Source organism: Sarcophilus harrisii, chromosome 5, assembly GCF_902635505.1.
Source record: "Sarcophilus harrisii chromosome 5, mSarHar1.11, whole genome shotgun sequence".
In the NCBI taxonomy this organism is placed as follows: domain Eukaryota; kingdom Metazoa; phylum Chordata; class Mammalia; order Dasyuromorphia; family Dasyuridae; genus Sarcophilus; species Sarcophilus harrisii.
The window spans coordinates 93,283,170-93,300,245 of NC_045430.1; the positions used below are offsets into that span (position 1 = coordinate 93,283,170).

Genomic DNA, 17,076 nt, shown 5'->3' on the forward strand with positions numbered 1-17,076 from the left:
GGAAAGCAATGAGTTATGCTAAGTGACTGAAATATCTACACTCAGAAATTTGTTAGCTATCCCAAAAAGGTAAATGATAAAAACACACGGACACATACCCCAAGAGATGTAAAGCAGCACTTTTTGTAGCAATAAGAAACTGGAAACAAGTCTAATCTACTGGGGCTGGGTGGTTCTTCCAAACCCCTAATTCTGCCAATTCTTTGGTGGCTTGTAGACCCTTGGAATATGGATGGAGACAATTGCAGACAAGCAATAAGAAACTGGAAACAAGTACATGGATTCAGCCATGGCTAAGTGGTACATGATATAAAGAATAAAATGGAAAATTATTGCGCTGTAAGAAATAATGAATATAATGAATACAGAGCAACTTTGGGAAGACTTACAAGAATCAATACAATTAAATAGAACCAGAAAAACATACACAGCAATTACAGCAAGATAAAAACCAAATGCCCGGCAGTTTAAAGAACAATTCCAATATTAGATAAATTGATTAAATGGTAAAATCAGGTTGAATTTTTAGCCAAAATGCAGGCTGGTTCATCATTAAAAAAAAAATTGAACATGATAGATTATTTCAATAATAAAAACAATAAAAATCATGATCATACCAGCAGGTGCTTTTTACAAAGTACAGCACCTCTATGTAGAGTATAGTAATAATATAATTTTTTTTAAATATGGTAAGTGGTGTATCTGAAATATGAGGCCTTTCCAGTAAGATTAGGGGTAAAAGCAGGGGTATCCATTGTCAACACTTTCATTTAGCATAGTTCTAAAAATGTTAGCTATAACAGTCAAAACTACAAAAGAAAGTTGAAAGAATCAGTATTTGCAAATGGCATGTGTATATTGTTTTCCTCGTTCTTATTTCATTTTTATCAATTAATGGGAATACTTTAAAAGCCTTTTTTTCCTTCAGTAGTGTTTAATTTTTCCAGTTACATATAAAGATTGTTTTCAGTATTCATTTTTGTAGGATCTAGGGTTCCAAATTTTTCTCCCTTCCTCTCTTATCTTCCCCTCTTTCCAAGACAACAAGCAGTCTGATATAGGTATATATGTGTGATATTTAGAGTATTTTGTTTTTCCAAATACTTGTAAAGCTAGTTTTCAACAATCATTTTTGTAAGTTCCACATTTTCTTTTTTTTTTTTTTTTTTTTTTTTAATAGCCTTTTATTTACAGGATATATGCATGGGTAACTTTACAGTATTAACAATTGCCAAACCTCTTGTTCCAATTTTTCACCTCTTACCCCCCCACCCCCTCCCCTAGATGGCAGGATGACCAGTAGATGTTAAATATATTAAAATATAAATTAGATACACAATAAGTATACATGACCAAAACGTTATTTTGCTGTACAAAAAGAATCAGACTCTGAAATGTTGTACAATTAGCTTGTGAAGGAAATCAAAAATGCAGGTGTGCATAAATATAGGGATTGGGAATTCAATGTAATAGTTTTTGGTCATCTCCCAGAGTTCTTTTTCTGGGCATAGCTGGTTCAGTTCATTACTGCTCCATTGGAAATGATTTGGTTGATCTCGTTGCTGAGGATGGCCTGGTCCATCAGAACTGGTCATCATATAGTATTGTTGTTGAAGTATATAATGATCTCCTGGTCCTGCTCATTTCACTCAGCATCAGTTCGTGTAAGTCTCTCCAGGCCTTTCTGAAATCATCCTGTTGGTCATTTCTTACAGAACAGTAATATTCCATAATATTCATATACCACAATTTATTCAGCCATTCTCCAGCTGATGGACATCCATTCAGTTTCCAGTTTTTAGCCACTACAAAAAGGGCTGCCACAAACATTCGTGCACATACAGGTCCCTTTCCCTTCTTTATAATCTCTTTGGGATATAATCCCAGTAGTAAATTCCACATTTTCCTCCCTTTTCTTTCCTCCCTCTTTAAGACAGCAAGCAATCTGATTATTTGTGTGCAATCCTTTTAAACATATTTCCAGATTTGTCATATTGTACAAGAAAATCAGACCAAAAGGGAAAAAAAACACGAGAAAGAAAAAAATAAACCAAAAAAAAAAAGTGAAAACACTATGCTTTAATCCACATTCAGTCTCCATAGTTCTCTTTCTCGATGTAGATAGCATTTTTCATCCCAAGTCTATAGGAATTGCCTTGAATCACTGCATTATTGAGAAAGGCCAAGTCCATCACACTTGATCATCACATAACTTTGTTATTACTGTGATAAACAATACTTTTAAACATATTTCTATATTTTTTGTGCTATGCAAGAAAAAACAAAAAAAGAGAACATTAGTATGTTTTGATCCATATTCATTTTCCTTAGCTTTTCCTTTGGATGTAGATGGCATTTTCCATCCCAAGTCTATTGGAATTATTTTGGATCAGTGACAAGAGCTAAATCTATCATAGTTGTATATTGTAACTTTTTGCAGTGTTCTCTTGTTTCTGCTCACTTCGCTCAGTTCATGTCAGTATTTCCAGGCTTTTCTGAAATCAACCTGCTCATCATTTCTCATAGAACAATAATATTCCATTACATTCATATATCATAACTTATTCAGCCATTTTTCTCCAGCTAATGGGCATCCATTCAATTTCCAGTTCTTTGCCACTACAAAAAGAGTAGTTTTTTTTGATCTTTTATGATCTCTTTGCAGTAGATACCCAGTAGTGACATTGCACACACAGTGTGATAGCCCTTTGGGCATAGTTCCAAATTGTTTTCCAGAATGGCTGGATCAGTTCACAACTTCACCAATAATTAATGTCCCAATTTTCCCACATCCCCGCCAACATTTATCATTATCTTTTCCTGTCATCTTAGCCAATCTGAGAGGTGTAAGGTATCTCAGAGTTGTTTTAATTTGCATTTCTCTAATCAGTAATTCAGAACATTTATCATATGACTAGAATTGGTTTTAATTTCTTATGTGAAAATTGAAAATTGTCTGTTCATATCCTTTGACCATTTGTCCATTGGGGAATGACTTGTATTCTTATAAATTTATAAGAATTTGACTCAATTCTCTATGTGTTTTAGAAATGAGACCTTTATCAGAAATACTGGCCATAAAAATTGTCCTAGCCCTATAAAGTAATTTTTTGGCAGTTTGATTGGTATGGCACTGGGTGAGTGAATTAATTTAGGTAGAATTATAATTTTTATTATACTAGCTTGACCTACCCATGAGCAGTTGTTTTTCCACTTGTTTAAATCTGACTTTATTCATGTGAAAAATGTTTTGTAATTGTGTTCATATAATCTGGGTTTGTCTTGACAGGTAGACTCCAAATATTTTGTATTGTCTATAGTTATTTTAAATGAGATTTATTTATCTTTCTGTTTCTTGCTGATGGTCAGTTAATAGTTAGAAATCTATCTATGTGGGATCATAGTGTCCCAAATGTCAGAAGCAGAGCCATGACCTTGACCAATCTAGGTTCCTCCCCAGAAGAAACTTGCCAATGGAAGAAAGGGTGCTAGCAAGGCAGAAGGACTTTTTAGGTAGCAAGCACCATGGGGGTTTAATGGGTTTTCCAGGGTGAAGAAACCCCAGAAGCCAAAGAAAATTCCAGAATAGTTTGCATTTGGTGCTGTGATTATTTAGCCATGGTGATCCATGAAACAAAGGTATGAAATGGCCCTTGGTCCTTAGTGGAATCTCTTTCCCTTCTGCAGTGATGGTGGTGGTGTCAAAAAAGGGGCAGAGAGCTATAAAACTTGATGTTTTTGCTATTAAAACAAAAAAAAAAAAAGAAAGAAAGAAACTCCAACCAAATAGATGGAGGGATTACAGATCTTCTTGGAGAAGCAGAGAAAGGAATTGGAGGAATTGGTTTTATATTATGTCTAAAAACTGCATTATTTTAGGGATTATTTGACCAGCTGGTATTACCATACTCATGAGTGTTTACAAAAAGACTGCCATGAAAATATCTGCTCCCTCTAGACATAACTTTTGAGAGGATAAAGATAAAAGAGTTGCCCAGGATGGTTTAGTTATATATGGGTTGCAATTTCCCAGAGAGAATATTCAGAATAGATGAGATGACAGATCCATTTGGGGTATCCCAATGGCATCTGGCACCTAGTTCTGTACACAGCAAGTACTTAATAAATGGTACTTGAATTGGATTACTTGTCTAAAGCACAATATTCTAATTTCCACTATGTCTTCATTATTAGAATCAGCTTTTGCTATTTACTAATGAGAAGGGAACAGAATATTTTATTATAACTTTTTATTGACAGAACATATGCATGGGTAATTTTTTACAACATTTATCCCTTGCACTCACTTCTGTTCTGACTTTTCCCTTCCCTCCCTCCACCCCCTCCCCTAAATGGCAGTCAGTCTTATACATGTTAAATATATTATAGTATAGCCTAGATACAATATATGTGTGCAGAACCGTACAGTTCTCTTGTTGTACAAGAAGAATTGGATTCAGAAGGTAAAAATAATCTGGGAAGAAAAACAAAAAATGCACACAATTCACATTCATTTCCCAGTGTTCCTTCTCTGAGTGTATCTGATTCTGTCTATCATCGATCATTTGGAACTGAATTAGAACTTTTCGTTGTCGAAGATAAACACTTCCATCAGAATACATTCTCATACAGTATTATTGTTGAAGTATATAATGATCTCCTGGTTCTGCTCATTTCACTTAGCATCAGTTCATGTAAGTCTCTCCAAGCCTCTCTGTATTCACCCTGCTGGTCATTTCTTACAGAACAATAATATTCCATAACATTCATATACCACAATTTACCCAACCATTCTCCAGTTGATGGGCATCCATTCATTTTCCAGTTTCTAGCCACTACAAAAAGAGCTGCCACAAACATTTTTGCACGTATAGGTCCCTTTCCCTTCTTTAAGATCTCTTTGGGATATAAGCCCAGTAGTAGCACTGCTGGATCAAAGGGTATGCACAGTTTGATAAATTTTTGGGCATAATTCCAGATTGCTCTCCAGAATGGTTGGATTCGGGAACAGAATATTTTTTAAAATCCTTTTTTGGGGGGTTTAGAATGCAAGTAGAAACACACAGATAGCAGCAGCTGTCACCTGTGACAAAAGCACCTTTTATCCTCTTGTAATTGGACAAAATTCCCTCCTGACTTATCCCTGAAGCTGAGCGATGATGTGTCCATCTTATGGACAATAAAGGATAGATAATCATAAAGTAGTAGTATTTTGATGAAGGTATGACCTCACTAATGTGAATAACCCTTTCTAGGGCTACAGATCAAAACTAGTATAAAATGACCTCTGTCTCAGGAAGAAGTGATTAAATTTCCCAGGAGATTCAGCCACTGTTTGCCACTTTTTTAATTATAACTCCAGTTTACTATCTACAATGTCTGTCCAAGGATACTGAAGAACCAGTTCTATAGGTTACAGTTCAATAGTAAGCTACAGCTATCGGGAAATGGTCATTCTTTATGTATTTATTTTGTTTTCCCTGCATTGGAGAGTTAAACCAACCTCTTGAAAGATTGAAGTTTGATGAAATAAACATAATGTGTTTTTATAAGCTATTGCTTCTGGAGAACGTTGCCAACTGTAGGAAGTTCTCCTTTTATTTAGGCCTTGAATTGGACTTCTGTGACAGTGGCAAACACTTTTCACTTTACTTCCCATACTCTCCCACACTTTACTCCCATACTGGGAAATACTTCCCAGAGAGTATTTATTGATTTTATTTATTGAATTTTTTGATTTGTTGAATTTGATTGAATGAATATTGCATGAATTGAATTGATTTATTGAATTATTTATTGATACATCATCAGAGAGAAGTTCTATATAACTTTAACATATGTATGGAAGATGCCTTTTTAGAGAAGAGCCTTTTTTTACTTTGCCAAATCAAATTATATTTTTAATAGTCAACACAGTAAACAAATTGTATAACTAATCGTGAGGCCTGGTGTGCAGTATCTTTTGCAAGTTTGCCTATTCCTTTCTCATGCCCTCAGTATGCAAGTAAGTTATTATGTGAAAGACTTGGTGGTAATGGAAAAGTACGCCTAGGAGTCAGTAGCTATTAATCTTTTCTGGATTCTCTTTTTTAAGTTGTAATAATAATTGTTGACATTTTTCTCAAACACATGGTATCCTGTGTTGGTATCCTGGTATCCTGGTATACCCAGAATGGGTATCCTGTGAATGGATCCCTTAAAACACAGATTTGCCCAAGGTCACATTGAATGGATCGCTCTTTTGTGTTTCCTTGGGCTAGTCCCCTTGCCCTTCCTGTCTTTGTTCTTTGGTGCTGTTTCTACTTCCTCTTTACATCACATCCTGGACTGTGATGTACAATTCAAATATGGTAGCTTCACTCTTACTGATTTGATTGTTATAATGATCTTGAGGGATCTCTTAAAATATTTCTCATTTATGTTACTTTTCTCCTAGTTTCTTTCCTTACCAGATTATGGGGTGATTTTATTTAATTGTATCCATTGTCATGCTTTCTGTATCCTTAATCTTTCTTTTTGTTGCTTCTCACTAGCATCAGTAGTTTGATTACATAGATTATGTATTAATTTAGAAGTAGAAGGGGCCTTAGAGGCCATGTTGTCTAAATCTATTCATATTTTTGGTTGAGAAAACTGTGGCCCAGAAAGATTAAGGAACTTCTCCATATTTCCATAATTAATGGAACCAGGTTCTCCAATCACAGATCTACAGCTTGTAAGTGGGCCAAGTTGAAGATGTTTTAGTTACAAGCAATGTCTTTTCATTTATGTTCTTTTGTCTACTTTGATATTAATTTTGGCCTTTGCTTTTAAATGTGTGTTCTGCCTGTATTCAGAAATGATTCCCACATCATTAGAATTTCATTAGAATATAATAAACTTTATTTTGGGGGTAGTATTCAGTATGTTTAGTTATCCAGCAGCCTCCATAACTTTTAAGCAGATATCTATATTATAGAGATGTGAGATCGCTAGACAGTCTACAAGCTTTTGACTTTTCACTTCTAGACCTGAGCCACATTTTTCAGGGTCTTCACCAGTGCCCATCTTTACATCGAAGTCACCAAACATTAAAGCGTTTACGGTATTTCTTTAATTTGGAAAGCTGTATCCTGCAGAATTTTTCTATTTCATTTATCTTTTGCAGCAGACATTAGTGCATAAGTTGCACAGTTCTCTTCATGGCAGTAGAAACTTCTGTAGAAAAAAAAAAGAAGTCTGTCATAAACAAATTTATTTACACTATTACATACAAGCATTGTTGTTTGTGGTCAAGCATCAGAATAAGTTATCTTACTGTTAATTAAAAACCTTCCTTCTAAGATCTTCATATATAGTTTTCAGGAACAAACAAAAGTCCACAGTTCAAATTAAGTAACAGTTCAGAGTATAGGTAATAGGCTCTAACTAATTAAACAGTACAATAGTAACTTAAAATGTGTGCATCCTGGAGAATCATTTTCTTAAAGTGTTGAGTCGAATTTGAAGGTGAAAAATAGATAAATTATTCTGCTGTGCATTTACTTACCATTTAATTAATTTTCTGGGAGCTGAAAGTATCTTAAACTTTGAATGCAGTTTCTTCTTGGTGATTAAAGGGAGGAAAAGTTTTAGAACAGGAGCATTGTTTCTCTAGACTTTGGCTAAATATTCTGGAAAGGTCTTTACTGGAGAAAGTGGTTACTTTTTATTAGTTTTAAGAGAAGAGGGAAATTCATATATGCTAATATCTCCCACATTAGAATTTGAGCTTTTGGGGAGGCAGAGACTATCTCTTTTTTCTACTTGTACCCACAGTGCACATAGTAAGCACTAAATAAAGGTTTTTCATTCATTCCTACAGTTAAAATAAATTCCTACATTTGTGAGAAGAGGTAACAAAATATCTGGTGAGATATTTGTTATCTTTTTTAATCTCCTAAATATTGCATAGAAGCAACACCCTCTTTTTTATTTGTACAGATCTGTAAGTCATTCTTCAGTTTAGCTGCAGTTTTCTTTAGTCTTATAACTAAGAATGTCAATATTATTATAATTGATATAAAAGCCAGTATTGTGTCCATTTATTGTTTTTTACATTAACCAATTTTATTTTATTTTTTATATGCATAGGTAACTTTTCCAACATTGACCCTTGCAAAACTTTTTGTTCCAAATTTTCCCCTTTTCCCCCACCCCCTCTCCTAGCTGGCAGGTAGTCCAATACATGTTAAATCCAATATATGTATACATATCCATATAGTTATCTTGCTGCACAAGAAAAATCAAATCAATAAGGAAGGAAAAGAAAAACTGACAAAACAAAATGCAAGCAAATAACAACAGAGAGAGTGAGAATGCTATGTTGTATTCCATACTCTGTTCCCATGGTTCTCTCTCTGGGTGTAGATGGCTCTCTTGATCACTGAACAAGTAGAACTGGCTTGAATCCTCTCATTGTTGAAGAGAGCCACGTCCATCATAATTGATCGTCGTATAGTCTTGTTGTTGCCTTGTATAATAATCTCCTGGTTCTGCTCATTTCATTTAGTATCAGTTCATGTAGGCCTCTCCAAGCCTCTCTGAAATTATCCTGCTGGTCGTTTCTTACAGAACAATAACATTCCATAGCATTCATATACCATAATTTATTAAGCCATTCTCCAATTGATGGGCATCCACTCGGTTTCCATCCACTCATTACAAACATTTTTGCACATATGGGTCCCTTTCCCTCCTTAAGATCTCTTTAGGATATAAGCCAAGTAGTAACATAGCTGGATCAAAGGGTATGCACAACTTGATAACTTTTTGAGCATAGTTCCAAACTACTCTCCAGAATGATTGGATCCATTCACAGTTCCACCAGCAATATATCAGTGTCCCAGTTTTCCCACATCTCCTCCAACATCCTATCATCTTAGCCAATCTGACAGGTGTGTAGTAGTATCTCGGAGTTGTCTTGATTTGCATTTCTCTGATCAATAATGATTTGGAGCGTCTTTTCATGTGACTACAATTAGTTTCAATTTCTTCATCTGAAAATTGTCTATTTATATCCTTTGACCATTTATCAATTGGACAATGGCTCAGACTATTATAAATTTGAGTCAATTCTCTATATATTTTAGAAATGAGGCCTTTATCAGATCCTTTGGTTATAAAAATGTTTTTCCAGTTTATTCCTTCCCTTCTAATGTTGTCTGCGTTAGTTGTGTTTGTACAAAAACTTTTTGACTTAATATAATCAAAATTATCTAGTTTGTAATCAATATTGATCTCTAGTTCTTCTTTAGTCACAAATTCCTTCCTCCTCCACAAATCTGAGAGGTAAACTATCCTATGTTCTTCTAATGTGTTTATACTAATCATTCCTTTTGTCTAAATCATGAACCCATTTCGACCTTATCTTGGCATATAGTATGAGGTATAGGTCTATGCCTACTTTCTGCCATACTAGTTTCCAGTTTTCCCAGCAGTTTTTGTCAGATGATGAATTCTTATCCCAAAAGCTGGGGCCTTTAGGTTTGTCAAATACTAGTCGTTGTGTGTCCATTTAGACAAAAATCTCATATATAGATCTCTATTAGATAGAGAATAGGAACTGCCTTTTTTGTGTCCCATTACTTAGCACAGTGCCTGGCACACAGTAGGCATTTAATAAATGCTGAATAATTAATTGTGGTAGCATACTGACCGTTAAATGAATTTTTATGGAAGGTCAAAAAACAGTGATTCTTAAGAGTCATCTGCCCCCTTTTCCACCAGTCTGTCACTGTAGGATTATAAGGGGTCCTCATAGGACAGAAGACTATTTTGAATTTTTATTTCTTTTTTTTTTTTTTTTTTTTTTTGAATTTTTATTTCTTTTATGGGTTGCCATAGTCAAAGAATTAATCATCTGTTGACCAATCTAGTAGTGAGGATCCTCTGTGTACTTAAGGGAAGAGAAGGAAATAAATATTTAGATACTGTCTACTGTGTCAGGAACTGTGCTAAGCGCTTTTCACACAACTCTGGGAGATATGCTGTTGTGTATGATTCCCCACTTTACAGTTGAAGAAACGAGGCATATAGAGGTTAAGTGTCTTGCCCAGAGTCATACAACTAATGTCTAAGGGTAACTCTGAACTCGGATCTTTCTGACTCCGAGTCTAGCATGCTAGCCACTGTGATGCTTGGTTCTTCATAAGATAGGCTAGAAAGACTTACATGAAATGAACAGAACCAAGACAAGATGATGTGATGAACAAGTATGACAGACTTAGTTCTTCTCAACAATGTGGTAATCCGGGACAATTCCAATAGACTTGTGATGGAAAATGCCATCTGCATCCAGAGTGAGAACTATAGAGACTGAATGTGGCTTGAAGAATAACATTTTTATGTTTTTTTGTTTGTTTGCTTTCTCTTTCTTGTGGTTTTTTCCCTTTTGATCTGATTTTTCTTATATAACATGACAAATATATAAATATGTTTAAAATGATTACACATGTTTAACCTATATCAGATTGCTGTTTTGGGAAGGAGAGAGGGAGAAAAAATTTGTAACACACAATCTTAGAAAAATAAACGTTGAAACTCTTGAGGTTCCACCTCATATATCTCAAATTGGCTAGTATGACAGGAAAAGATAATGATAAATGTTAGCAGGGATGTGGGAAAACTGGGACACTAGTGCATTATTGGTGGAGTTGTGAAATGATCCAACCATTCTGGAGAGCAATTTAGAACTATGCCCAAAGGACTATCACGCTCTGCATACCTTTTGATCTAGCAGTGTCACTACTGGGTCTGTATCCCAAAGAAAGCATAAAAGAGGGGACAAGAATTACATGTGCACAGATGTTTGTAGCAACTTTTCATGGGGACAGGGAATTGGAAAATAAGTAGATGCCCATCAATTAGGAAATGGCTGAATGAGTTATGGTACATGAAAGTAACTGTTCTATAAAAAATGATGAACAGGCTGATTTTAGAAAGGGCTGGAAAGATTTACATGAATTAATGCTGAGTGAAAGAAGCAGAACCAGGAATACATTGTTTATAGTAACAGCAAGATAATGCAATGATGAATTATAACAGACTTGCTTCCTCTCAGCTATTCAGTGATCCAAGGTAATCCCAATAAACTTTAGATAGAAAACACTATCCTCATCTACAGAGAGATCTATGGAGACTGAATGTAAATCAACACATGCTGTGTTCACTTTTTTTTTCCCCTTTTTCTTTTTTTTTTTTTTCTCATGGTTTTCTCTTTTTGTTCTGATTTTTCTCTCTCAACATGATTCATGAGGAAATATGCAAGAAGAAAAAAAACTACACATGTACAGCCAAAAAGAAAAAGAAAAATGAATGTTGAAAACTGTCTTTACACGTATTTGGAAAAATAAACAAAAAAAATATGGGCTAAGAATAGCCTGGGACTAAATTTTGCCATTCCTTATCAAATCTTGAGAAATGATTGGATTTATGAACTTTTGACCCCCTTAGTCAATTTCTAAAGTTCTTTCATAAATGCCTTTTTACTTTTGCTTTAAATATTCCTCTGATATCTATAATCTGAATTCTGAACCAAGTCTCTCTCTCTCTTTTTTTTTTTTTTTGTTTGTTTGTTTTGTTTTGTTTTTTTAATAGCCTTTTATTTACAGGTTATGTGTATGGGTAACTTTACAGCATTGACAATTGCCAAACCTCTTGTTCCAATTTTTCCCCTCCTTCCCCCCCCCCCCCCGACGGGCGGGGTGCCCGGGGATGTTAAATATATTAAAATATAAATTAGATACACAATAAGTATACATGACCAAACCATTATTTTGCTGTACAAAAAGAATCAGACTCTGAAATATTGTACAATTAGCCTGTGAAGGAAATCAAAAATGCAGGTGTGTTGGATGTCCCAGGAGTTTTTATTAATTATCAGGCATGCTATAGCTAGCATGAACCCAATGTCTCCAATTCGGTTGTATAGGACAGCTTGGAGGGCAGCGGTGTTTGCGTCAGTCCGTCCAAATCACCATCCGATGAGCATAAATGATATGATGCCTACACCTTCCCATCCAATGAACAAAAATATAGGGATTGGGAATTCAATGTAATGGTTTTTAGTCATCTTCCAGAGTTCTTTCCCTGGGCGTAGCTGTGAACCAAGTCTCATAACATTAGAAAGTACCTAAGATCTTCTAGTATAATGCTTTGGTTTTATAATGAGGATTTGTCCAAAGCATCTGTCCGAGTGGCAGAGTTGGGATTGGAGCCCAGGTATTCTGATTTATAATCCAATGCTAGACCACCATTTCCTTCTTTGGAATGGGTTGATCAAGGGCCTTTCATAGTTTTGGTTACTGGGTTATGTCATGGAAACAGGACTCTAGCAGACCACTTTCAGATGCTTTTTTTTCCTGCTCTAACCTTTGCAGGAAGACCTACATGTCATATGTAGAACATTTACAGATTACATGAAGCTAGAAAAATTAGCCAATAGATTGGATTATAGAATCAAACTCTAAAGTGATCTTTGTAGACTATAGATAACATCTTGTACAGGAAGCCCTATTGTGGCTCAGTAAAATACTGGGTTTGGAGTTAGAAAAATGGGCTTCAAATCCCCTTTCTGGTACTTATTAACTGGGTGACCTTGGGCCAATAAAATCGGGGAGCTGAATTCCTTGACCAGGTAGGTCCCTTCTAATTGTAAACCCATGTTTTCCTATGGGAAGTGGCTAAGAAGTAATTCATGTAAAGTAGATCTGATGATTTTAGGGATTGAAAGTTCATGTGATATCAGTCAACATCTGAAGTATTGAGTTCATTTCTGGGCACCACATTTTAAAAGGGACAGAGTGAATGGAGCACATCCAAAAGAAAGTAGCCATGAAAGTCTCTAGAAACTGTGCTACTTAGGGATCATTTGAAAGGAACTGGATATGTGGAGCTTAGAGAAGAGATTGTTAAACTTCAGATACTTGAAATGAGAATAAACTGAATGATCTTCAGATAGAAGAGGGATTAGATCCGTTCGATTTGACTCCAGAGGGCAGAAGTCGAGTCAGTAGTTTAAGGGAGGGAGATTTTGGCTAAATAGGGAAAATTTCCAAATAATTGGAGCTCTTTCAAAATGGAATCAGCTGCCTTGGAATTTACTGAATCTCCAGATCCTAAAGTATTTAGCAGAGACTGAATGTGTATCAGTAATGTCAAGATTTGTGATTTGGTCAGGTATTGTAATAGGAGACTTTGAGGTTCTTTTACAACTCTTGAAATTCTGTGATTCTCTGTCTCATGCTGTTTTTAGGTAGGGAAACTTAAGGCCCAAACTGGTTAAGCAGTTTGTCCAAGATGAATCAGGCTTCATCCCTAAGAGGGTTGAGGATCTGGGCTTCCCGGGCCACAGGCCAGTTCTGTTACCCAGAGGTAGTCCCCTACCCTAGATTGGTCCCTTCCTTCCTATTCCTTAGCACCAGCCCCTGGAGACTTGGAGACCTCAGCTTCATATTAGGGAAAGATTTGGCTTGGCTTGGTACTACTCAGAGGAGCCACTAGCTTCTGAATAACTTCCTCAGAGGTACTTTCATCTTCAGATTACTTGGCCCCAGGCCTTAGTAATGAAAGATCAGTTTTCTTGCCTACTATGTGAAAGGTATATCAGACTTTGGGCATAGACGAGGCCTTATTCTCATTGTTTTTTTATTGAGGATTGGAGAACATTTTCATATATTTGGTGCAGGATAGGCACAGGGCTTTTTGTGGAAATACCTAGTGACCCTTTCTCCTCCTTTTCAGCTCCCATTACATCCACTACAATCAATTTCAGAGCCACTAGCCACCACCCTCCTGAATACTGAAGAGGGACCAGCAGCCTTACTGTCAATGGGGCCCTGTACTGGACAAAAAGAGGTACTCGGGAGCAGGAGTAAGTGGGGAAAGAGAGAGGTGATGAACACAAGAATACAAAGTCTAGACACCTGACTCAAATTATCTCTGCTTGCTTGTCCCATCTTAGTCTACCTGCCAGAGTGAGGAGAAAGGAAGTGACCAGGAGCTAGTCACAGAGTTCCTGAAGATTGTCCAAATAAGCAATACCCATTTACTTGGGTTCATTTGAATTGGCTGGGCCCTAAGAATGGACAAAGATCTCGTCCTGAAGCCTCAAATCTCTATTTCCTTTAGGTAGGCTGTGAGCAGCAGCAGCAGCAGCAGCAGCAGCAACAGCAGCAGCAGCAGCAGGCCTTGGGTAGTCTGGGCCCCCAATTGGATGCTCTTTCCCCATTTCTGAAGAAAAAAGCTCAGATACTGGAGGTGTTGAGGAGCCTAGAAGAAACTGATCCCCTGTTACTGCACCCCATCACAGCTTCATGGAGGGCAGCAGGGCAGTGTTCCCAAGGGGATCCCAGCATCCACTCTGATTGTTCCTTCAAGGGCAAGGCAGGTGAAAAATGGAATCCAGGTGAGAGGCTGGGCTCCCCAGAACCAGTCAATGGTGAAGTGTGTACCTCATCCCTGCCAGAGCCTGCACCCTGGGCATCCTGCCTACTCCTGGGCCCTAGTGGACTAGGGGGACTACTCCGGTGGGAACCTGTCCTGGGGAGCCCACTGGGTGAGGAGAAGTTGGGGAGGCTTTGGGGCATGGGCCAGGAATCCCAAAGGTCTCCAGCACCACAACCTGGCCTCCACAGTGGACAAGGCAGCAGCAGTAGCTCTTCCTCAGATGAAGCTGGAGAGCCAGGAGAGGCATTAACACCAGCTGCCCTTCTCAATGCCTTGGCCCGAAAGCAACTGAACCTGGATCAGTTGCTGGAGGACACAGAGTCTTACCTACAGGCTTTCCTTTCAGGGGCTGGAGGGCCCAACAGTGGAATTACACCACCTGCCAATGGTCCTGGCTCAGGACAACCACCCCTGCCCAGTGAAGGGCTTCCCCAGTCTCTAAGACCCAAAGGTCTTCCCAAGACAGCATGGGGTGGGGTAGGATCTGAACCCCTCAAGCCAGGCTTAAGCACTACCTCAGAGGGCAATGGGGCCCTCCCCTTCCTCAGTGTGCTTGTGGATGGGGGAGACACCTCTCCAGGCTCATGGCCCAGTTACCCCCTTTCCTCATCTCAGGTGAAAAGCGAGCTCCAAATTAGCCCCTCTTCCCCCATTGAGACCCAGGAACTCAACTTCTCCCCACCTAAGAGTCTCAATTTCTTGAAGTTGTCTCTAGTCTCAGAGAAGGCCCCTAGCCCTGGCACCCCTCATCTCAGTCCCCAGTTGCCCCGAAGCTCTCGGATACCTTGTTGGAATGGGGGTCCAGATGGGAGTTCTTCTCCCATGCTTACTCACCAAGGCCTTGGGGGTGAACTGGCTCCTGAGATAGTTGCCCAGCGCCAATCCACCAGCTCCCCACCCACCCTCATTGTGGACTCCATCCAGTTTAGACCCACACATCCAGCCCCATCCTCTGTCCTATCACCGGAGCCCCCAGCTTGTCCAACCCCATCTCGCTATGAAAATGTCCTGGATCTTTCAACTGGCTCCTTTGGGGACCCATGTCCAGAGCCACCCCTCACCTCCCTCCAGTCATCCAGTTACCCACCATTGGCCCCAGAGACACGGGACCAGAGTCTTAGGGGCCCACCTAGCCCCTGCCCACCTCAGCTCTGCCCTTATGGGGGTAGCCAGGGGAAGGGTAGCGAGAAGGCAGGACCAGAGTCTCCACAGGTTGGCTGGAGGGGCACAGGTGGCTCCACTAAAAAGCCAGGCAATGGGGCAGGAAGACGGCCTGGGGAGCCAGGCTTTACCCCTCTCCGAGAGAGACTGATAGCACTGGGCAAACTGAAGACAGGCCCTGAGGGAACCCCAAGCTCTGACAAGAATGGCAGCCCTGGGAAGCTGGCAATAGAGAGAGCCCGGCTGCCAGGAAGGCTGAGGGAAGGGACTGCAGACACGGCCCCCAGTTCCTTCAGGCCCCTGGAGCCCACTGAGGCGAAGGGGCTCCCACGGGGTGCGGTGCCCCTGGGTACTAACAGCCTGAAGCAGCAGGACCACGGGTCTTCTGGGGAACCAGGTCCTCGCTGCTACTCTTCACACTCTATGGGTGCTCGTCTTGACCTGGACCCTGTTTCATCTCGTGGCTGCCTCACCAAAGTGGAGCTGGCAAAAAGCCGGCTGGCAGGAGCACTGTGCCCCCAGACCCCACGGACCCCAGTCAAACTGCCTACCACAGTGCCCAGCTCAGGCAAACCCAACAAAAGCCCCCATGGCAGTCCCACCAAGCTGCCCTCCAAGTCACCCACCAAGGTGTTACCCCGAGGTGGATCTCCCCAAGTGTCCAAGGACCTGGTTAAGTCCGAGAAGGGCAAAGGGCCCCCTTGGGCAGACTGTGCCCCCTCCCAGCCAGTGCCCAAAGTAGCTAGCCCAGGAGGCCAAGGCCAGGGTTCTGAGGGGCCGGCGCTCCATTCAGCCATAGAGGAGAAGGTCATGAAGGGCATCGAGGAGAACGTGCTCCGACTACAGGGCCAGGATCGGACACCAAGCACAGAGGCCAAGCACCGCAACTCAAGCAGCATCGTTAGCTGGTTTGGACTAAAAAAGAGCAAGCTGCCAGCCCCGAGCCGCCGAGCGGATCCTGGGAAGAACAAGGAAAGTCTGGGGGGCACTCCCCTTGGCAAGGGGGGCAAGCAGGAGGCCCGCAAGCTGGAGACCGAGAGTCTCAACATCTCCAAGCTGATGGCCAAGGCCGAGGACCTGCGGAAGGCCCTGGAAGAGGAAAAGGCCTACCTCAGCAGGCAGGGCCGGGGCCGGCCAGGGGGCCCGACACGAGGTACAAGTGGCAGCGAGGTGGTGCTGGGCCAGGGACAGAGCCAGCTCACCATCATGTACCAGGGCACCGACACCTTCATGCAGCAGCTGCTCAACCGGTAAGTAGAGCCGGAAAAGACGGGGGAGACCCCCCCTCGGACAAGAAGCCATTGCACCAGCATTCCTAGCTGGGTCTGTGGGAGACCTCTCTCACCTGTGTCTCCCATCCCAGGGTTCTCAGAGAAGAAAACACAATGTCTGGAGGTGGGTGGAGTGGCAGAGTGTCTGCATTAAGCCTCTCTTCTCTCCCCCCCTCCT

At 39.9% G+C, this 17,076-nt stretch overlaps 1 protein-coding gene across 6 annotated transcripts in view; it reads left to right on the forward strand.

Annotated features, from left to right (window-relative positions):
• NCKAP5L (NCK associated protein 5 like) overlaps positions 1-17,076 on the forward strand; it is a 48,962-nt gene that overhangs the window by 28,365 nt on the left and 3,521 nt on the right. For all 6 annotated transcript variants that reach the window (XM_031937932.1, XM_031937931.1, XM_023504260.2 and 3 more), the window contains 2 exons: positions 13,762-13,875; positions 14,149-16,877. In XM_031937932.1, the coding sequence (XP_031793792.1) occupies positions 13,762-13,875; positions 14,149-16,877 (2,843 nt within the window). The remainder of the gene's footprint in view (positions 1-13,761; positions 13,876-14,148; positions 16,878-17,076) is intronic.